This window comes from Chelonus insularis, unplaced genomic scaffold, assembly GCF_013357705.1.
Source record: "Chelonus insularis isolate UGA/USDA-ARS -01 unplaced genomic scaffold, ASM1335770v1 contig_121_pilon, whole genome shotgun sequence".
NCBI classification, from domain to species: Eukaryota; Metazoa; Arthropoda; class Insecta; order Hymenoptera; family Braconidae; genus Chelonus; species Chelonus insularis.
The window spans coordinates 935,999-952,584 of record NW_023276363.1 but is presented as its reverse complement, the minus strand read 5'-3'; the positions used below and the strand labels follow the sequence as shown (position 1 = coordinate 952,584).

The 16,586-nt window shown below is 31.5% G+C and overlaps 3 protein-coding genes across 4 annotated transcripts; 2 read left to right on the top strand and 1 right to left on the bottom strand.

Moving 5' to 3' along the window:
* Positions 1–832: 832 nt before the first annotated feature.
* On the bottom strand, positions 833–1,931 carry mtSSB (mitochondrial single stranded DNA-binding protein). Of its 2 annotated transcripts, none has more exons than XM_035082490.1 (5): positions 1,875–1,931; positions 1,609–1,750; positions 1,421–1,508; positions 1,191–1,310; positions 833–1,101 (listed from the first exon to the last, which is right to left on the bottom strand). In XM_035082490.1, the coding sequence occupies exons 2-5, from the start codon at positions 1,621–1,623 to the stop codon at positions 890–892; spliced, it is 435 nt and encodes a 144-aa protein (XP_034938381.1). In that variant the 5' UTR covers positions 1,624–1,750; positions 1,875–1,931; the 3' UTR covers positions 833–889. The 2 variants fall into 2 exon arrangements, with proteins under 2 accessions (XP_034938381.1, XP_034938373.1); XM_035082482.1 differs by having other exon boundaries at positions 1,609–1,762; positions 1,875–1,926.
* A 36-nt stretch (positions 1,932–1,967) lies between these two features.
* Hpf1 (Histone PARylation factor 1) lies at positions 1,968–3,817 on the top strand. Its single transcript, XM_035082468.1, has 5 exons — positions 1,968–2,279; positions 2,373–2,789; positions 2,853–3,001; positions 3,111–3,349; positions 3,440–3,817. Exons 1-5 carry the CDS (start codon positions 2,151–2,153, stop codon positions 3,739–3,741), a joined length of 1,236 nt encoding a protein of 411 aa, XP_034938359.1. The 5' UTR covers positions 1,968–2,150; the 3' UTR covers positions 3,742–3,817.
* A 360-nt stretch (positions 3,818–4,177) lies between these two features.
* Rat1 (5'-3' exoribonuclease 2 Rat1) lies at positions 4,178–16,350 on the top strand. The gene is made up of 9 exons (XM_035082261.1): positions 4,178–4,353; positions 4,486–4,613; positions 4,694–5,142; positions 5,229–6,379; positions 6,473–6,562; positions 6,655–6,811; positions 6,898–7,126; positions 7,210–7,496; positions 15,188–16,350. The coding sequence occupies exons 1-9, from the start codon at positions 4,279–4,281 to the stop codon at positions 15,574–15,576; spliced, it is 2,955 nt and encodes a 984-aa protein (XP_034938152.1). The 5' UTR covers positions 4,178–4,278; the 3' UTR covers positions 15,577–16,350.
* The last annotated feature ends 236 nt before the right edge of the window (positions 16,351–16,586 follow it).

Sequence of the window (16,586 nt, the reverse complement as noted above, 5' to 3'; positions counted from 1 at the left end):
ATGTACATATACATATATATAAATATATTTTAATACCAAAATTTATATTCGAAATTTGTATATTATTTAGAATTCTTTGGTGGCTTTACATTCCACGTAGTAACTAAATTGATATGTATTTCGGAAAATTCAAAGCCACAATCGGGTAAAAATTTAATTATACCAGTATCTGTTCATAAAGTACCTCATTTACAATATTGACAATTTCGTAAATGTATCATACGATGGTCTATAAAATGTATTTTTTCACGAAACTCACTTATCATGATACTTGTGAATTAATGCGATAGAAATTCTATTAAAAAAAAATGTGTGAAAATTAGTATATTAGAATAAATATAAAAATTAATATCTGGCTTCTCATATACTGTGATCTCTATAAGGTAAAAAGAAATATTTCATTCATTAAAGGATAAATGAATGTGTGCAGAGTAGAATTTATAAATTTATGAGAGCATAATATTATTAAAAATTTTGAAAATATATAAATGTTTAATTTTCCATCTATCAAATGTATATAGATAACACATTAGCGGCGATAAATGCAAACAATGCCGTTAATTTAGTAATCTACAATTATATTATGAGAATAGAAAGTATATGTTATAGGATATGCTTTCAACCGTCACAGCAATGTCAAGAACATTTATACAACTACCTTGTAAGAAATAAACATATTGTGTAAAGACAAATATATAAAGTGTAAAATTTTAGATTTAATGTCATTTTATTCTAATTGTTATAAAATTATTCTGGATGATGTAAATATAAATTCATCAACTGATTATACTTTTTTTTTTATTTTTCCTTACAAAAAAAGTAATTTTACGCTGCAAAAAATATACTTCAAATATTTATATCAAAAACCTCTAGCATATTTATATACAATTTAACTTTTTTGGAATGGGAAAAATATTACATCATTAGCTATGATTGCTGTAGTGGTCTTTTGATTCCCATTATCATCCTTTATTTCACCATAACTTAATCGTCCATTGACTAACACTCGTTGGCCTTTTTTTAAATTAGTGTAAACGGTATCTCTAAGAAAAGGTTTAAATACGCATATTCTGTGCCAATCAGTACGTTGAACATAATCGCCTAGAATAAATTCAATGAAATATTTTTGCTAAACGCATTTCCAACGACATTTTTTTTTATATCAATATTGTGCAAAATTAATAACTCACCGCCCTCGACTTTATAATTAGTATGTGTAGCAAGAGAAAAAATAACTACAGGATGCTCTTCTGAACCTCTTTTTTGAGGATCTCCTCCAACTCTCCCAAGAAGACTAACTTGATTTAATGCTATAAAAACGAATAATTATTCAATTTTAAAATATTTCAAGATATTATAAAAAACGAAAATAAATTATATTATTATATATTATATTATTGACAATTAATATTTGTCTTACTTTTTTCTAGATGGTTTAGTTCAGTAACATTACTTGAAAAGAGTCGACTGTTTAACCGGCATGTATGCCGGAATGTTGAGTTGATAACCTATAAATAAAATTTATTACTTGAGTAAAGTTTTTGTTTAAAAAAAGAAATAGAGAAAGAATAAAAACTACATAATTCATTAAAATTTTAAAAAATTTACCTTATTCAATAACATTATAATTAGATTACTATCTAATATTTATATGCTTATAAAATAAATACAACAAACGCTTATTGAACTACACAACACAGAATTTAAAATTCAATTGACTTAATCAAAAAGACAAGCTTCCTGCAAAACACTTTTTAAATCACTGAAATTAGATTTAAGCAAATTTATTGTTAACTTTTTAAGTATATTCTTTTTTTTTAATTACAAAATAGAATAAAAATCGAAAGAACGTTAGTAAACATAATCCATGTTACCTTGATGTACCACGTGCAGGTTGGAAGCGTGACGTTGCTTGATTTAGGGTAGCGGCAACTATCGGTCGGTCTGTAGAGGCTTTCTAAATTATTGACCTGCTATACCTTTATGAAACATCTACTTGTATGCTAATCCCTCGTGTAATAAATCTCTTTAGAGGTTATATTATTTTGACTAGTGGAGTTTTGTCTTTTCTTATTTCTTTTACTTAAATATTTAAAATTTAAACTCTTGAAAACTCGATTGTAAATAACAAGCTTATATTCTTTCATAAAATGGGTGACAAGAAAGGAATGTTAACAGAATATGAAGACACCCGTATTCCTTGTAAATACGGTACCGAGTGTTACCAGAGAAATAAACAGCATCATGAAAAATACAAGCATCCTTTACCTAGACAACCTGTATGTTAAAATAAGGAACATTTTTAATAAAATATTATTTACAATTTAAGAAAATCATATGTAAATCTTTTACGTTAAATTACTAATTTTCAGAATCATACAGAAGATGATAGTAAACAGAGAAAACGTAGAAGTAGTGAAGTTGATGAAGAATTTGTTTCAACACAGGATCACAAACGTAAAGTCACCGATGAAAGTCAATCTCCAGATATTTGTAATGAAAATGATGATACTCATGCAGATGACAATAGTAATGGAATAAAAATTCCCATTGACAAACAGCAAATCATCCTTGAAACATTTTTGGTGCGAATGCCAAACGATTTCTATCAATTTTATGAATTTTGCTGTTCTTTATCTCCTCAAAATCCATGTTCTGCTCTAAGTGTTGTCAATTTAGAACTTGTCGGTCCTTATGATGTATTAAATGGGAAAATAACTTGTGTACCTGATGATAAAACTAAATACTTGAGACATTGGCGATATTTTCATGATGTTCCGGAGTTTCAGGTATTCTTTCTCTTCTATTGCAGGTCATAAAATTCTTTAATAACATTACTTGGTATTCCATAGACCATTTTAAAAGGAGATAATAAAGACGGATTGCACTATGGATATTGGCGTGATGATCCTGGGGAAAACCCGGTTTTTGTAGCTAAAAATTCTGCGAATAGGGATTACAAGATAATCCCCTTAGCACCTGACTTATTTAGTGCAGTAAGGTATGGGAAATTTTCCGATGGTTCAACGTTAAATATGAATTATTGTTACTCTCCAAATTATATGAAAACGATAAGTTTAGAAAGTAAAAGATAATTAAATTTATTTCAGAATACACATAGCAGAAAAATTAAAATCAGCAAATTTATTCGAAAAAAGTAAAATATCGCAGTTATTGCAAAAGTTAACAAATTATTCTAAAAAGTATAATATTAATTTAGATAAAACTTCTGAGAAAATGACTTTACGAAATAAAAAAGTTGTAGCTAAAACAATTCATGGTGCTGGAATTGTTGTTCCGTTTGATCCAAAAACTCAATTAGGTTATAGACCATTAGCAGAAACTGATAGTAAGTAGATTCATCTTGTATCGTTTCAATAAATATTAGTTATAAAGAATTAATAATAAAATAAAACATGCATTGCTTTGATTATTTAAGGTCATCTTTTGAAATTATTGAAACAAATAGATGAAGCAGAATCTGATGAAATTCGACAAATTTATTTAAGTAAGCTTCAAGAAGTTATCAGACTTGCAACAATTGCAGCTGATGAATGTGATTTTGGAACTCCTCTTGAGCTAGGTCATGATTTATTTAGTTTTGGAAGTAAATATGTTCAACAGACTGCACTCCGAATGCTTAAAATGTCATATGATCTTCTAAAACGTCCGCAATTCTCAAAAATTGCTGAGAGTCATGTGTTAAATCGTATTAAGGGATGTAATTTGAGTATTTTATAAATTAAACTTTGCTTTGATAAAATATTCAATGCTAAATAAAAGACAGTTGATCCTGTTTCATATTTTTCTATAAAAACTAATGGAAAAATTTATTTATTTGTATAAAAATCATTTTTTTAGATAAATCATTCATTACATGTTTGTTTAATCGATGAAATTATGATTTTTCACTTTTTTTTAAAAAATATTACAATTCGAATGCACGGTTTTATTTTTCCTTTTCTGGGTTGGCTCCAGCTGGCCTTTGGGTCGTACCCGTACAGCCAATGAATGCACAGTTTAGAAGGTAGAGTGGGGACTCATAGCGATGACGTTGAACTTCCTATTGTTATTTAGTTCTTATTTCTGCCATTGAAGGCGCTTTAGCGACGGTGCTGCCAGATTTTCAGTATACCCCAGCCCCTCCAACGCCAGACTCATCAGTTGCACAGTGCGTCTTATTGAGTGAACATCGCTATAGTTTTTCAATAGTGCCATTGTTGTGTTGATTGTTTTTATAGCAATATAAATTCATTAAAGTGAAAAAAGCATAGAATCATGGGTGTACCAGCATTCTTCCGTTGGCTTAGTCGGAAATATCCGTCGGTGATAGTGGAATGTATTGAACAAAAGGTATGTAATGTTTCGGAGCATTTTAGGTTAGGTTGTTTTGCAAACATTAAAAGATATTTCTAAAACTTCGATTTATAATTCATCTTTATACAGTTGCCTATTGCAAATACTTACATTTTGCATTTTTTACAGTCGTTCAATGTTGATGGAATGCAAGTTCCAATTAATTCGGCCGAGCCAAATCCTAATGGAGTCGAGTTTGACAATTTATATTTGGATATGAATGGCATCATTCATCCTTGCACACATCCAGAAGATAAGTGAGTACCGTTTTTTAAAGTGATTTGATAATTTTTCATTAATTAGAATTGAGAAATCATTAAGTGATTATTGTTTTTAGACCCGCTCCAAAAAATGAAGATGAAATGATGGAAGCAATCTTCGAATGCATCGATAGATTGTTCTGCATTGTACGACCCAGGAAGCTGTTGTATATGGCGATTGATGGAGTAGCACCAAGAGCTAAAATGAATCAACAACGATCTCGTAGATTCCGAGCATCCAAGGAAACTACTGAAAAGATATCCGAAATGGATAGGATACGATCAGAATTAGCATTAAAAGGTGCATTTTTGCCTCCACAAAAGCCCAAAGAAGATCATTTTGATAGTAATTGTATTACTCCGGGTACTCCATTTATGGCCCGCTTATCGACTTGTTTACATTATTATATTCATGAAAGATTGAATAATGATCCTGGATGGAAGAATATCAAAGTCATTTTAAGCGATGCTAATGTACCAGGAGAAGGTGAACATAAAATCATGGATTTTATTCGACGACAAAGAGGTAAATTTCCAACTCTAATATTTTTTACACAAATTTTGCATTAATACAAAAATTTACTGTTATCTAACGAAATAAATTATTTTCAGCTCAACCAGATCATGATCCTAATACACAACACGTCTTGTGTGGAGCTGATGCTGATTTAATTATGCTTGGACTTGCTACTCACGAACCAAACTTTACTATTATTCGTGAAGAGTTTAAGCCAAATAAACCGAGACCGTGTGATATTTGTGGACAACTAGGACATGAAATGAAAGACTGTACTGGAGCTGAGCCTGATCAAAAGAAAGAAGAACTTGCATTTGGATCTGAGTGTCAATTTATTTTTGTGCGCCTCAATGTTCTACGTGAATATTTGGAAAGAGAGTTACAAATGCCCAATCTACCATTCCAATATGATTTTGAACGTGCAGTGGACGATTGGGTATTCATGTGTTTCTTTGTGGGTAATGACTTTTTACCTCATCTACCATCGTTGGAAATCAGAGAAGGAGCAATTGATAGACTGGTTACTTTATATAAAAAAACCGTCTATAAGACAGGAGGATTTTTAACAGATAGTGGTGATGTTAACTTGGATCGAGTGCAACTAATATTGTCAGAGTTGGGTGAGATGGAGGATGAAATTTTCAAGAAACGTCAACAAAATGAAATCGCTTTCAAACAACGTGAGAAAAACAAGAAAAGAAGATTGGAAGCAATCAGCAATTTCAAACCAAAATGGATACCTACTGGACAATTTGCACCAGTTCCTTTGGGTCAAGAAGTCAAACCAGTTCAAAATGCACGTTATGAAGCATATCAAATGCGTATGATTGGTCAAAATTACCATACAAGTGCTACTGAACGTGCTTTAGAAAATACTAATTCTAAAACAGCTTTAGATAGTATGTTAGTACCAGAGAATTCAAACAATCGTGGTAAAAAAAGGTCACATGAAGATAATACTGACGAAGAAGAAGATGATTATCAAGCTAATGATGAAGTTAGACTCTGGGAGGATGGTTTCAAAGACCGATACTATGAATCAAAATTTGATGTCAAGTCAGATAATTTTGAATTCAGAAATAATGTTGCTCTTCAGTATGTTCGTGGATTGTGCTGGGTTCTGCGGTATTATTATCAAGGCTGTGCTTCTTGGAAATGGTATTTTCCTTACCACTATGCTCCATTTGCAAGTGACTTCATCAACATTGGTGGATTATCAACGGAATTCGAGAAAGGAACTGTACCGGTAAGCTATAATATTCATTAATAAAGATTAGCAAAATAAATTTAACTTGTATTTGTGAATGTAAAATTAACTTGGTATTATTTAAAATTTCAGTTTCGACCACTTGAACAACTAATGGGGGTCTTCCCAGCAGCAAGTAGTCGTCATGTTCCTGAACCATGGGCAGCCTTGATGAAAGATCCGGTAAGTAATTAAAATAATAATCACCAATTTTTTTAGTATTGCCTATTATTTTTTCATGTAATAATAAATTTTTTCCCCCTTTTTTGTCTCAGAAATCTCCAATCATTGATTTTTATCCGGAAGATTTCAAAATCGATCTCAATGGAAAGAAATTTGCTTGGCAAGGAGTTGCTTTATTGCCATTTGTGGATGAAACTCGATTATTCAAAGCCCTGGAACCTTACTACGAATGTTTAACAGAAGCTGAAAGTAAGTATAAAACTAATTCATCTTCTGATCAACATGAAAAATTTTTCATAATGTGATAACTAATTTTTGTATTTAATGATTCTTAGAAAAACGTAACGTACGAGGTGATGATAGATTATACGTTGGTCCAGGAAATAGTGGATATAACTTGATAAAAGGACTTTATACCAATAAAGTAGATCCAAATGCAGAGATTGACATATCCATAGATGGCATGCGTGGAACTGTTTTATTAGCTGAAGATTGTGTCGGAGAAGGTGCGACGTTACCATCTCCCATCAACGGCTTACCCGTTCGCAGCAATATGGTCTACTGGTAAGTCTATTTTCCTACAAATCTAATGATATCAATTTAATGATTAAAGCAATCAAGCTAATAATAAAATGTTATCTTTTCAGTGTAAGGTTCCGAGATCCTAAATACCATAGCGATTTCATATTTCCGGCGAGACGATTAAAAGGCGTCAAGGAGCCACTACGTGTCTTGAAGCCTCAAGACTTTGAACAAATGAATAAGGATCACAACAATTCATGGGTACCTAGGATTGGCTTTGGTCCTCCGAAACATAAAGCTTCCCTAGGAGATGCTGGACACCGAATGTTGGGACATCATGTAAGCAGACACCAAGGACAGTATTCATCAGTTCCTGCACCAAACAATTCATCATATCAGCAGTCGTCTTATGGTAAGTTTTTGACTGATTTAATATTTTAAAGCGAAATAGGGACTTGATAGGATAGGAATAATAATATAACCTGAGAGCAATAATTGCAATAATATGAGATATTTATTGATTGGCAGAAATGCTTTAAAATGGAAGATAAAAGTTCAAAAAGTCGGTCTAGTATTTGCACATGTATATTTGCGAGGGTGCTTTAATGATGGGATGAGAAACGACTTGTATAACCCCATGAATCCCAGAGTTAGTCACTCAGTCAATCGCTCTTTACTGTTTGTACTCGATCTCCCTTATTCCTATATCGTAGTCGACTAGAGTACAATTAAAATGTGTATGAGGGTTCAATTTCATTTTTATTATCTTACCAAAGTTCTACGAAAAATCCGCATAAAATTCAAAAAGTTCTCTTCTCGGTGTTGCTTTTATCCTGAAAATTATTGGAGATCATAGTGTATTTTACCAGTTAAATTTCAAAGCTGTCAGTGGATTAAAATGATTAAAAAAAATTCGTCAATAGATTCGTCAAGAGATGGTAATAAAAAAAAAAAAATTTGAGTGTAGATTAGTGATGATGAGCGAAATAGTGAATAAAAGTTGGGGTTTGTTATCGGGCCGAAGGATTTGTTGTTGGATTAGCTGTGAGGGTAGTTTGTCACGTAGAGCGTGACTCCGAACGTTTTGTTGTTTAACACATCCATCAAATGGTTCTACATTGCTTGTACGTTTTGCCCAATTATAAAACAAACCCAGTGTACGCCGTAATTATCCAATTAGCGTATACTCCCTATTCGAATCCTGGCAACGTGCCGTTTACGCCCCTTATGTTCATTGACGATCAATTCAAACCGTGATCCATTGTGATCTCTTGCAATCTCACGCTTCTATAAAAATTCCAGTTATATTCCGTTAATATATATGTATGTATGCACGTTTATTTCATATATCGATAATATTTTTTTTGTTTTAATATGTTACCGAATCTGTAGTTTAATTATTTTAAAGAGAATATTCGTTTAAGGTAAACTTACCAATTAGTGATTTTATTTTAATGACAGACTTGATATATTAATTTCATGAAGAAATAAAGTTCTTTTTTCTTCCGTTATGAAAAATTCGAGAAAATAAAATAAAAACGTGAAGATATTTTTGGACAGCACTTGATATTAGATATAAATGAAATAAGGTTAATCGTATAAAATGTATGATTGAAAGACAGAAAGGAAAAAAATGATAATGAATGGAAAAAGGATAGGAACGAGCATTTAGCAATCCATCCATCTCACTGTGTTCATTCAGATGACAGGTGGAGATCCTCGTTAGACAAATCATGTTCTGTTCTCAGTTCCCCATCTATCTACATATATATATATGGATATAAATACATAGAATGATATATAGATAGGCAAATGTGTATGAGTATATAGCAGTGCTGCAATAGTGCCAACGGATAGCAGCAGGTCCCAACTCACTGGGCTCGTTCAGGTCGAGCTTTGAGTGGACTGCAAACACTCGAAGCTAGCACGGGACTGCCATGGCACAAGACAAGCCACCAGTTTGAGTGCTATGCTCTGCTACCCACCTACCAATTCACCGAATTAGTATTTTATTTTATGTTCTATATAAAATTCTCATTTTCGTATATTTCAAAAAAGTATTTTCAATTATAATCTTAGCGTTAATATATGATAGTTTAGAATGAACTAATAAGTGTGATGTATTTTTCCTTGTTATATAACATAAAAAATTTGTGCTGAGTAAAGAACGTCCTTCACATTTCACAGAGGCTTCGTATCTCCTTGATTTTGTTTCACTCCTTGTCAGTGAAGTGAAAATCAATTTCTCAATGAGGCCAAAGGGAGGTCGTACGTGTTCGCGTACCCCCTAAGGTACCAGGGTCTTTCTCACTAATGAGGCACGGTGTAATTAGTGAGACTGTCTGCCAGTTTGGTACTTGACTGAGAGTGAGTTGCGAGGGCGGTTCCCTCTTTTCCATGTGCCAAGCTTCTCGCCTACTTACTGTCTTTATTTTTATCATTGTTTTTATATTCTTTTCATGATTTTATGTATCAGATGAAAAGTTAAATTATCGTTTTTTTATTTTTCCACCTATCATATTCGTTTTATTAACATATCTCCATTAATCAATAAATTAAATAAATTGATTAATAAATTAGACAAATCTTCTTCTATCAATTTTGAACGCAGTAGAAAATGCAAGTTGATTATTTTAGAATCTAACGGTCTATCATCATATCAGTGACACGCGACTATCATCACTAAGAGGGTGACAAGCGTCACTGCCAGTGTCGCGGCTAATTTAACTCTGGTATTGAAATGTATTGTACTTTAAATGCCCCTTTTTCATTCTCTACATCTATCTTTTCAGAATACATACCCTTCACAAAACATACCATCATCTATTGTTATTCAATATTTCATTTATGAATAAAGTGATAATTATGAGCACAATATACAATCATTTCAATTGGACAATTTGCTAGTTTAAGCACATTGATACTCTTGAGGTATACTTCTAGACAGCTACATTCATTTTTTGATCGAAATTATAGTATAGAATAGAGCCGTTAAAATTAATGAAGCAGTATAAAATCTTGATGTTAGTAAATAAACCGTGTTTCCGTGATGCAAAAGGAACTATTCTTCGTAATCGTCTATAGAATCTTCTATGAACAATTCACTACAGGTATCCTACACCTGTGCTTTATCATTATTTTTTAGTTCTCATGATGCTATTTATAAAACATTCAAGTAAAAGGTTGAGATTTAATTCAATTTTTTAGATGATTTAAAATAATTTATTAACAATTCATTGAAGATAGTTAGTTAGAGTCTCTTAGTAGAAATAAGCTGATGTACACCATCTAGATCTTCCGGTAAAGTAAAGTGCGTTGGTGCGTAAGTGACCGCAATTAGATGATGGACCTCACAGGTCGTTGCTTCGTAATAGTAATATCAAAACCATATAAAGCATAAATCCGTCAGACTAGAGGATGCTGAACAAATAAGAAGGTTGATGGGTAAAATATGATGGGGTACGGTTTTCCACCTCATTTCCACGTCGAGTGAGGGAACCTGATTGTAGAGAGGACTCTTCTCGCGGCTATTGTGCTACTGTGCGTCACCGGATGATCCGTCCAATCGGATTTTCACTAGAGACCTCATTTATTCTCGCTCGTTCGATCTTGATTCGTTCATGCGTGCTATTTATAACAATCAACAAAAATAATAATAATAAAAAGCTATGAAAAGAATGTTATACAGAATGCTATTAATTTTTTTCTCTTAACAATAAATTGCATGACTAATATTAGATTTTGATTTTTTGAAGATCAATATCAATAATTTGGAAAAATTCTAACAATAGAAAAATCAAGAATGAAAAATATCAAATTACTCATGGTATCCATAACATAGAAATACAATTGATGATGCTGTTGGGTGTTAGATGGGAAAATGATCTATCTTGTTGGTAAAATACTATTAGACAAGTGATGATACATTTATTGACTATTTCTAACTTTAATAATATGCTATCAAATTACATTTTATTATTCTATTTCCGATAATAATAAAGGTAACTTTTTAATGTCAATATCTCAGCACACAATAGTATGTCCTTCTTTTGGAAGTGTTATATTGATAAATTAATTGCATGTATTTTTTATAGCATTTTTTGATCGTAAATTATAAGTATTATGTACATTACATGAAGTAAATAAAATTATTTTACCCTATTGAATGAATATTTAATGATTAATAATATAATTTTGATTGATGAATAAAAAGGGGAAAAAAAGTAAACAAAAAAGTAGCTAAATAGGGTAAAAACAGGAACAGTGAATTGGTGGTAATAAATTTAATGACAGGGGAAAAAGCTATCGAGATGATTTGAAATTATGTGAAATAGGAAGCATGTGAACAGTGAGCGCATGTTAAAAGAAGTTCGAAAAAATCAGGATGCACTTAGAAGCACGTACTCAGAAATAGAGAGGCATTCAGTGAGACTCTGAGTTTGGAGTCAAAGCAAGGGCTCTTGGCGGCACTAACACGCGAAAAGGGATTCTTACACCTACGTAGGCAAGTCTTCTATACGTACTTAATACGAAGTAGGAACGTACACGATTGCGCGGTAAAAAACCCTTGAGGCGCCGCGGACGAAGCACAAATCTCGACGACGCTTTTCTTCTTCGTATCTACGCTCTTTACTTTCGTGTGCCATTAGTCACTAAACTCAACAATCAAAGGAAAGTGAGATGAGAAGAGTCGAGGACACTGTCTGTATACTTTACAATACGTCAAGTTGATCTCCTAATTTTTTTATCATCTTTTGTTTTTCAAGTTTCGTCAATTTTCTTTAAATATCATCTAATTTATTTCAATTGTTTATCACCACATTTGATGGTCCACCAAAAATTTGTCACTTTGAAAATTCTATTTTATTTAAATTGTTTAAAATACCTCAACAATTAAAGACAATTGAGTGAATTTTTATTTAGATATCAGTAATAATACTTGTGATAAAACCTTGTCCATAAATATATGTATAAATAGTCATGTTGATTTATTTAATAATTGAGTAGTAAAAAGGACTTGAAAAAAGAACAGGAGTAGGTTCGAGAGAACTCTTTAGTAAAGAGTCCTACAACGCCACAATCCTTCATCGTTAGACCTTCCACTTTTGCATTCTTTCATGTATGAATCCTAATTTACATTTTTGCTTATTTTATAAACAAAAAATTACCAGCTGAATACATTAATTTTTTTCTGCTAAACTGGTAATGTATTTTGATAAAAACCCTAACAAATAATCATTATTCTTTTGTTTTAAAATATAAATTTTAAGTCTAAAGTTAAAATTGTTATCAAAGTAAGTTATGAAAATATTGACTTGACATTAGATACGCTTGAAGAAAGATTCGTGAAACCGGAACAAATTAGGGGGTAGTTGCATTGTTTTGGAACAATATCGAAGGGATTAGGATTGAGTTTGTCTGTGTTTCAGTAAATCTTCTAACTGCATGTAATGCTCAATACATAGGTTATTCCATCATACTCTTAGGAATGAGTTACAGTTGATCAGAATGCATAAGAAATAAAAAGAGCTTTTGTCTGAGTAGTGGATTACTAACAATACACCTGGAATTCAAGGTTAATATGTTGATAGATAGAAAAAAGATGTGTAATATTTTAATGTTGACTGAGTTAATTAAAGGATTGATAATAATATGCGCGAAAATATTAGCAAATGGCGCCATCGTTGATTGGATCACCGCAAGAAATCGATACTTTTCCCCTCTTCATTCTACTCTTCCGTCCGTTCTAAGCATATCGTCCTTTACTTATTCTTCTCCCTCAGCTCTTCATCTTACGCCTCACCGTTTGCTCCCTCCGGATGCTAGTTCTCCCCCTATTTGGCCCATACCGGCCTCCTGGAGGATCTTCAAGTACCCTCTCAGCGCCCTCCAGGACCACCCAACCGAGCTCTGTCCGGTAGTCACCATGCCAACACCCGCTCGATAAATTTATTGGTCGACAGCAACACAGCGAAATGCTGTGGTGTCTTTACGTGCTGCTGCTTTTTCCTCTTCCCGTTCGTTCCTTTGAATCTAGTACAAAATTCATCAAACATAATCTCGGTATTTCATTATCATCCTATCACATTTGTTTTTTTTTTATCATTCATTCCTATTATTTTTCCTCCATACTTAACTTTTATAATTTAATCTGTTTTTAATCATATTATGCAAGATTAAACATCAAAAACATATGAAATAATAAAACATTGAAATGTAATGATTATATAATGCTTTGCTGAACGTCTTTGCAATTTGTTTGTGGAGTTTTTCCACATTTTTTTCTGACGTTTCTTACCGTGTAGTCAGAGTTAAATTTACAGAGATGTTGAAATTTCATTAAAAATTTTTTTAATATTTAAAAATTATTCAGCTCTTAGTGATCATTCGTGATAGTAACTTTTTCAATTTCATAAGATATTAAATGTCAAAGGATATTTAAAAAGATTGATGTGCTGATCAAATATTAGCCAATTTATACTTCCAGAAAAATTATTGAAATTTTTTAAATTTATTTCATCAAATTTTTAACAATTATGTTTATTAAAAAAAATCTTGTATAAAAGAGAGATAAACAATGTAGTCGAATTTTCGTATTGTATAATAATATGAATAATTTAATCTACATATTTTAAAATATCCATTTTTTTCCAACATCATTCGAAGCTGGTTCTTTCTATAGCTTAACCGGTACCTCTCGCCTCTGTACACGTGTTTACTTATGCATAAGTAAATATTGTAGATAGCGTGTGAGTAAAAGCCACGTTAAATAAACGTTAGTTCTTTGAAACAAGCAGTCTTCTTTCGTACTTAATCTTTTTTTTATTCTTGTGGTAGTTGCCACCAGAATAAACGCGTAGGTGCATTAGAGATTGTACTTTCAGTGACCGAAGCTTGGCTCGAGTTAAAAAAATAAAATATAAAAAAAAAAATATGACGAATGTAATGGGAAAAGTTAGAAAATTAGAAGGTAAAGCGGAAGTGAGGACAAAAAAACGTTATTGAAGCGGACTGTAGCAGGGTGAATGTGCACGGGGAAAATGTAATTTCAGTTGGAAACAAGAGCAAGCGAGGACTGAGAGGCAGACGCCGACCGACATCGTGCTTCGAGTGTTTGTATTGCTGACGCGGCGATCCAATCCAATTCAGGGTCCATCCAGTGGATAGTAGCAAAAATCCATAGACACATGCATACATACATTTATATACTTTGTGACAGATCAACATATTACATAAATGAAGTAAAGTTTGGTCAGAAAAGGATTAGGTCGATCGGGTCGATTTGAGCTGTCAATGAACACTATTATCATAAATGCAACAATAACGAGGGATCATCCGACATGTAAACCATCCAAACCTCCCTTCTTTCTCTAACCAGGAAGGATTATTATGGCCCCCTACATTCTCCTGTGTGGAATCCATGGGGGTTGTTATTGTTACCGCGAGTCAGAGAGCAAGAAGAGGACGAAAAATATTTAGTTTTCCCTTCCATAATATTACTGTCGCTTATCGCTTTTTATTACGAGCTCAATTGAACTGAGCTATGCGATTAGTATGTATCACAAGTAATGAGGGCACTTCAACATACTCCTAATTGTTTTATTATTTTTAATCCGCTTTATCAGCATTTTTGAGAAATTTTTCTTTCATATATGTTTGAATATTTTTTATACTCAAAAAAAAAAATATTAGAAAAAATTATTATGATATTTATGTAATGTAGCAGAGTAAATTTTGTATGGATTAATAGAGTGTCATGCTATATTAAAAAAAAAGGTTTATTTATCGTCCTAACGATTTGACAAATTCATTGTTAGCATCACAAGTGTAATACGCGGTGTTATGACGTTTCATGATGCTAACAAATATATAACCCCAGTCGACCTCACGTATAGATGAGAGACACGCGTCGCCACGTTTCTATTCAAATTTAATATCGTATTGTTTCTGAAATACGAAGAATTGACTCCTCACTCGACGCTTGGCACTATCAATTGATTGATAAAGCACGTACTTTTAGAATACCAAATTTTTAAATAAATTATATCCATAATGTATTTATTATTTACTTAATTGACATTGTATTTCTTTTTTTTGTTTCAGGATATTCAAGTGGATATCAAACATATTCTGGATACGTAAGTGGAAGCAGGAACAGTGGGAATTACTCGAATAATCGAAATTATCAAAGTTATAACAACAATAATAATAACGACAGTAACAATAACCACAACTACAACAACAACAATGGACCTTGGTCGTCTGGATACGGATCTCACCCACCTTTCCAGCATTATCAATCATCATCTAATTATAATCAACAGTTTCATATGGGTTATCATTCGCAATCATCAAATAGACCTAATTGGCATAATCGACCACAAAATTCACAATCTGGTTATTATTCACGTCCAGATAAAAACAGGCAACTAAATTATTATAGCAGTAATAGTAATGGTGGAGGTGATAATAGCAACAGGAGAACACGTTGATTTTTCAATTCTTATAGTGCAATGGAATTGTAATTAATTTGTGAAAATTGTATTTAATTCCTATCAAATAAGTTTCAACTAAGCATACTTTATATATATATATATATCTATATATAGAATTTGATAATATTTTTTCAAAAAATGAATTTTGAATCTTTAGGTTAATTTTCATTCTTAATTCAATAAAGTTTAGATAATAAATTTATATTTTTAATTTTTTGATAAATATCAAGAGTTTATTTGCTAGATAGAAACTATGAATCATGAAAAATAACAGAATGTAAATATTTTTATTTAGCATTTATTCATTTGCTACTTATTAAATTAAGTATCTTAGTAATTTGTGTTAAGTTATAATAATTTAATAGATTGTAATAAATTGGAAAATTATAGAAAAAAAATGGAAATATTTTGAAAGAAATAGACCAAATGTTAGGTGGAAAAACTATACAGAAGGTATAGCGTCGTCTACAGGGAGTTGGTATCGCACATCTGGTAGTATATTCTGGTAGAAAATGTGCATTGAACCAGCGAGTGCCACTCGAGAAAACAATAGCGAGCAACGCTCTTGTTCTCTCTTTTCCATTCTCCTTTCTCTTACGTATTTCTCTATCGTTCTTCGGAACTTTGGATTTTATTTTTACACATATATCATCTACATACCACACAAATGTAATGTATTTATTTATAAATATCGATTAGGAAAAATTGTAAGAGGATTTAGGAATGAAATTGACAAATTTTTACTATTAATAAATAATGTTAATAATCTAATAAATGTATTAGGATACTTACTATTGTAAATTAATTTTTAATTATTTTTGAATAAATTAATATTAATCATTAAATAATCATGATGTTTTTTATTTATTAGTAATAAATAAAGTAGTATAATTATGAACCTTTTTTTAATTATTAAGAGTAAATAAATTTATTAAAAATTAGATATATCAAATTAGAGATAGATTTAATTATATAAAGTTAAAACTATAGTTTTAACTTTATATATT